Source organism: Juglans microcarpa x Juglans regia, chromosome 5D (genome assembly GCF_004785595.1).
Source record: "Juglans microcarpa x Juglans regia isolate MS1-56 chromosome 5D, Jm3101_v1.0, whole genome shotgun sequence".
NCBI classification, from domain to species: domain Eukaryota; kingdom Viridiplantae; phylum Streptophyta; class Magnoliopsida; order Fagales; family Juglandaceae; genus Juglans; species Juglans microcarpa x Juglans regia.
In genome coordinates, this window is record NC_054602.1 from 35,645,890 (window position 1) to 35,651,861 (window position 5,972).

The 5,972-nt window shown below is 37.7% G+C and overlaps 1 protein-coding gene across 1 annotated transcript; it reads right to left on the reverse strand.

Annotated features, from left to right (window-relative positions):
- Window positions 1–483: 483 nt before the first annotated feature.
- LOC121264149 (serine/threonine-protein phosphatase PP1-like) lies at window positions 484–2,703 on the reverse strand. The gene is made up of 3 exons (XM_041167225.1): window positions 2,213–2,703; window positions 945–1,504; window positions 484–851 (listed from the first exon to the last, which is right to left on the reverse strand). The coding sequence occupies exons 1-3, from the start codon at window positions 2,379–2,381 to the stop codon at window positions 675–677; spliced, it is 906 nt and encodes a 301-aa protein (XP_041023159.1). The 5' UTR covers window positions 2,382–2,703; the 3' UTR covers window positions 484–674.
- Window positions 2,704–5,972: the final 3,269 nt, after the last annotated feature.

The following is a 5,972-nucleotide window of genomic DNA, read 5'->3' on the forward strand; positions in this document are numbered from 1 at the left end:
TTGATATATGTATAGTAATCTTCAAATTTGAAAATTTTTTTGAAAATCACTGTAACTAAATTCTAAATATTTGAAATTTGGCTAATTCAATGTGAGCATATTTTGCTCTCTAATAGCTAAATACTCATTGGATTTAGCTTTTAACTAATCCAACGAGAGTGCTCTACAGTATTACATACCACTAGATTCATATGTTATATTTATCTATCTCATAATTAAGAAAAAAAAATGCTTAGAATAGATCATTAAAGATGATCTAGTCCATTTGAAACCACTAAGTTTCACTGGGTTTTCAAAGAGATGAGAAACATAATTACACAGCCATTTTATTCCCCTCTACCGTAATAAATGATTATTAATAAAATTACAGCAACATCCTTTTTAAAATTAAAACAAAAAAAAAAAAAAAATGTGACGTATATATATATATATATACACACACACATACACAGCCGCCTTATTGCTCCCTCGGTTACACGAATATTCTTAAATTATCAAAGAAAATGGAAGATTTTAAAGAATCTTTACAAACAAATGTGAGGCTGTTAAAGCACAACAAAGTCTTGAATCTGATAGACAACTACCAACAAGAATACATTTCTTCCACGGGCAGTCCTTCCCTCTCTAATGCACCAAATTCTTTGTCCAGCTGCGGCAGTACTAGACATCATTTATTATTCGAGATGTGCTGTTTTCCCCCTCCACGGTTTGAGAATCTGAAAGGAACAGAGCAAGTTTGCATCCACACTCATGAGGGCACCCGCATTATTAAATTCTCCGCAATAGTTTGGTGCCGAGAATATGGTAACTAGCTGCCTGTCTGCGAAGAACTCATAACCATCTTCAACTACCTGTCAACCATTTTCCAAAAAACAAGCAACTTTTAGGCAAAGATGGTTGAGAGAATAGAAAAAGTAAAAGTAAAAAAAAAAACAAAGGAAGACCTGGTGGGCACGGCATATGAGATCAAGATCATGTTTCTTCAAGAACTCAGATACCTTGTCCGCTCCAAAAGTATAGGAAACACCCCTATCATTCTCACCCCACCCTCTGATGTCTCTGTCGGGATCAGCCCATAGGAGGTCACATAAGAGTCCCTGGTCTGGCACATCAACTGGCCTTTCTATAGCTCTGATTTGATCCAACCTCTCCATTTCGGGCGAAAGGCCACCGTGCATGCATAGGATTTTGTCATCGATCACTGCAGCAACTGGCAAACAGTTGAAGCATTCTGTAAATATCTTCCAGAGACGGACGCTGAAGCGACGCTTGCACTCATCATAGAAACCATAGATTCGGTTGATAGATGCACATTCATGGTTTCCCCGGAGGAGAAATAAGTTATCCGGATACTTGATCTTGTAACCAAGCAGAAGGCATATAGTCTCTATACTCTGTTTTCCTCTATCCACGTAGTCTCCAAGGAACAAGTAGTTTGAATCTGGTGGAAAACCACCATACTCAAACAATCGTAAGAGGTCTGCATACTGACCGTGTATGTCGCCTGCACACCCGAACCATAATCATTGAATAAAGACATACACGCTCATAAAGAAAAAAGACATCCGCGCATGATTCAAAATACCCTAGTTAGATTAGTGAATTAGATACACCAAATCAAAATAAATAATCTTCAACTCCAAAATACAACCTTCTCATCTGAAATTTTGACCGCATGAAAAGAACTTTTATAAGCTGTAATTGGTCCTACCCAATACTTTTATGATGAATTCGATAAAATTATCATTGTACGTGAACCTTGCAATTTTTATATATATTGTCTTTATGATAATAGGAGCCTTAAGAGTCCTTTATACAATTATTCGTTAACAATAAATGCACCATATTATTCAACCACCGGTGTCGCATCTTCTCCCATTTATACAAATCTAAAGATCATATACTCACTAGTCCTATTACAGAATAATCATGTTTCACGTCATTAGCAACGTCTAACACTGTATGGCTTTGATTGTATGAACGAATATTTAATGTAATCATATATGCTCTGAAATCTGAACCATCATTATGAGAATTTTATATCTTAAACTGAAGGTGCCACAGAACTGGACAACAGATAAATTCCCGAGAGCAACAAAAGGGAATCTTTTGGCCCTACAGAGAATAGGTAGGACGTTGAAAATCATGAACCAAAAATAAAGAAATAAGGAAGCAAAGAAAAAAGAAAACACAAGAAGAAAAACTGGGATACCACAAACGTTAATGGGAGCCTCTAATTCAAGAAGATTTGGCTGGCTGAGGAAGACATCCTTGGCAGCGATGCAAAGTTGGCGGATTTCAGACTCTGCAAGCTGAATCCGTTTGCCTCTGTTCTTCCTTCCTTCCAACAGCCTCTCTATCAGCCCATCCAATCCTTCCATTCCACCCCAAACCCCCCACTACCCTCCTTTATCTCCCCTGAGCTAGCCTACTGATCCTTTCCAAACCTTTTTTCGTTTTTCGATAAGAAAGCATCAGCCGAGAATCCTATATTCTAGTGAAGGATATTCATACTATATGTGAACCAAATGAAGGCAGATCAAAAAAAAAAAAAAAAAAAAGAGGAGAGAGAAATAAAAAGGAAATAGAAAGATATAGAAGAAGCTTAAAATCTGTTGAGGAAAAAAGAGAGAGATTAAACAAAAGAATCGGGGGAGTTGAGATATATGTGGGTCATGATGGTATAAGGCTTTTACATTTGCCAACTATTGTGGGGTGGGGGAAGGAGAATAAACACTCTCTTCCTCCGATTTACATGGTCACCTCCACCCACCCACCCACATTTCTTCTCATTCTTTTCTGTATATATTTATTATACATTATAATATATTTTTAAATTTCTAGGTGATATTCATCTGTAGCACATGATTTCTTATGCATACTAAGTTACTAACTGCTTAGAGGAAAAAAAACGTGTATAATATCATGCGTGGTGATTATATAGGTCCGCAGCGTGCGTGTCACGTGACAATTATATTACCAACTATACCTATAAAGATCAGAATCCACTATATCAGTTTCCCTTTGTTATAAATTACTTTACACACACACACACACACAAACAACAATGATCTTTCGGTTTCGCCTTTGCTCTCTAAGAACCACCCTTCCTTGAAGCCTGCCAGCATTTTTGTTGACCGTAGGAATAGTACGTGAGTCCCTTGTACACAACAAACACCAATCATGCTTGATGCCGATGGTGGCGCCAATCTTTTAGGTATTCTAAAAAGAAGTAAGTTTATATTTGAAAATTATTGATGGCATGGATCCTAAACACATGTTGGGTGTGAAATTGTTAACACCAATAAAGAGTGATGATGTTTCACGCCTTACGATGTGTTCTAGACTTAGGCTTAGTTTGGATATTGAGAATCAGGTATTATCTTAGTAAATGCTTGAGCTTGAGAAGCTTCTGGTCCAGTGGGCCCGTAAAACTCACTAGGATAAACGGTATTATTGAACCAAACAAAGCAACAAGCAATAAAACCAAAAATAGCTAAAGCACCTAAACTATAAGACAAGTAAGCCTCTCTAGAACATGGTCTAATTTATAGAAACTTGTGACACACCGACAATGAAGGCTTGAAGAGGAGATGTGTTCCGTCGACTGAGATGGGAACCCTAATTGAGTAAAGGTTAAACATGTGATGGGCCATTGGGCCACTGAGGCAAATGGGCTACAAACATTGAGGCAGAGGGTTGTGAGAAGCTGATCTACAATCATTGGGCGATGGGCCAAGAGTTATCACTTTGGGTTTATTCATTATCTGCTTTATTTAATAAAGTTAAGTATATCTTTATGTAGTATACGGGCTTGTTAGTAAGAGGGGTATTTCAATATTTTACGTATTGTTTGTTATATAGAATCTGCGTAGGGGAGGGTAGTCTTTAGTTTGGAAGTTTTTACTATTCATCGTCCCTATGGAAGAGCTCCCCTCGAAGAGAGCATTATCAATACTATTCTGAATGAAGTGATTCCCATTTCTACATCATTCCTTATTTACACTTTCTATATGTCTCTGTTGGTTATAATTGGTATCTAGAGCCTAGATCCTATATTGTAACACCTGGACCCAACACCAGGTCTAGGCCAAGCTGCGTTCTATATATTATTTTGGGTTAATATGTACGGAGAGCCCACTTGGGATTAAAGAGTATTTTTTGGAATGGACTACAAGCCCGAATTTTATTTTCGGTGGATATCAGATATTTTTTTCTTATTGGGCTACCTAATTGTATAAAAATCATTAAATATCTTTGGGTCGGATGAAAAATCTTTTTGAGGGCCAAGAATATATTTTTGGACTAGGTGAAACCTTTTTATGAGGCGTGATAATTAGGTTAAAATCTTGTAATGGGCCAAGTGGGAACTGGCCCAAAACATTTATAAGACAACTCGTTGAGTCGGGGCCTATGATTCACTGAAAAAGTCCAAATATCATACGCCCAAAACCCAAAGCCCACACCTGTTTGCTTTAAACCATGAGAACTAATTATTAGTTTTTGATCAGTTTTTTATTTCCCCACCACGCTTGATTCCACTCCCATGCACATGCACGTCTCTATTCCTTTAGGGTTTTCTTTTGGTTCTCAATCACCTATATACAATATGCTTATCCCTCCTGCATGAAAAGGACACCTCAAGCCGCAAACCTTAAGTGAAGCACCCCTTCCACCGTAAGGAAAACCACTCCATTGCCACTAACGAGGCCAACCCAAGACAACTGGTGGCACGTCCATGGTGTTGCAGCGTTAGAAAGCCAACTTTGTCAATCCCAGCCACTGGTAGCACTACCATGAGCCACAACCTCCGTCTAACACCCAATAACCACCTCTGTTTTGGTTATAAAAAACAGAGCAAGTACTTGCTCAAGTCATCCATCGAGCTCCCCTTCGTTGGCCTCTCACTGGTTGTTGCACCTCGCTGTCGCCTCCAAGCTCCACCGTCGAGACCCCATAAAAACCACTGCCAAGAACTTTCTGGCACCCCCAGTTGAGCTTCATCTTTTTCCCTCACATTTTACTCCCTCTCACCATGTTTCTCTCTCTCTCCCAATACCCAGCCGCCGCGCTCACCACCGTCAAATGCACCCAACTCTATTGCGGCTCTTTCGCTCTCGGTGAGTTGTTATTGCCCCGGGTCGCACGTTGGTTTCCTCCCGTAAGCCATTGTTTCCCATGAGTATTTTAGTTTTTAGTATTTCACATGCAATTTTTCCTTATTACTAAAATGCCCTTACAGTCAAACTTGGCATAATAGGTATTGAATTGAGATGGGCTATGCTGCATTATGGACTGACATGTTTATGGTCCATGGCTGGAATTATGGGTTTAATGTGTATAGTTTGATGTCCAGACCACATGTTTGCATGGAAAATATTATAAGACCATTTATAGAATAATATGATGTTAGGATTTAATCGGGTATTTGTTTGGAGAAACTTTGTGAAAGTCAAAGCATTTTGGGTAGAGTCGATATCTTAGGATTCCAAGGATGTTTAGACTTTAAGAAAAATATCGAATTTTATATCTCAGGTTTTAATTATGAAGTATGCGTGCAATTGGAAATTTATGCAGGTTATATGATTATGTTATAGGTGACGATTTGTATGTGTTTTGCGTTGTTGAGGAAAATTTCTAAAAAAGCTAAGAAGTCCAGGTAAATGTGGTTCCTATGCTAGATTTTACATAAAATAAAATAATATGGGATTGATTTTATGAAAAACATGCATGCTTTGTTATGCAAAGAAATTTGGAATAACCTCAGTTATTTGTTCTGCATTACTCATGAAATTCTGTATAAGAATAAAGTATTTTCTGGTATGACTAGTGCAAACATGAGCTACTTTTTACATTTTCTTTATGAACTATGCAAAAGAGAGCGAATATAAAATTTTGTGCATAAATTATGTTTTTGTGATATGATTATGTACTGTTATGATTTTATTTAGTACCCTATTTTGATAAGATGT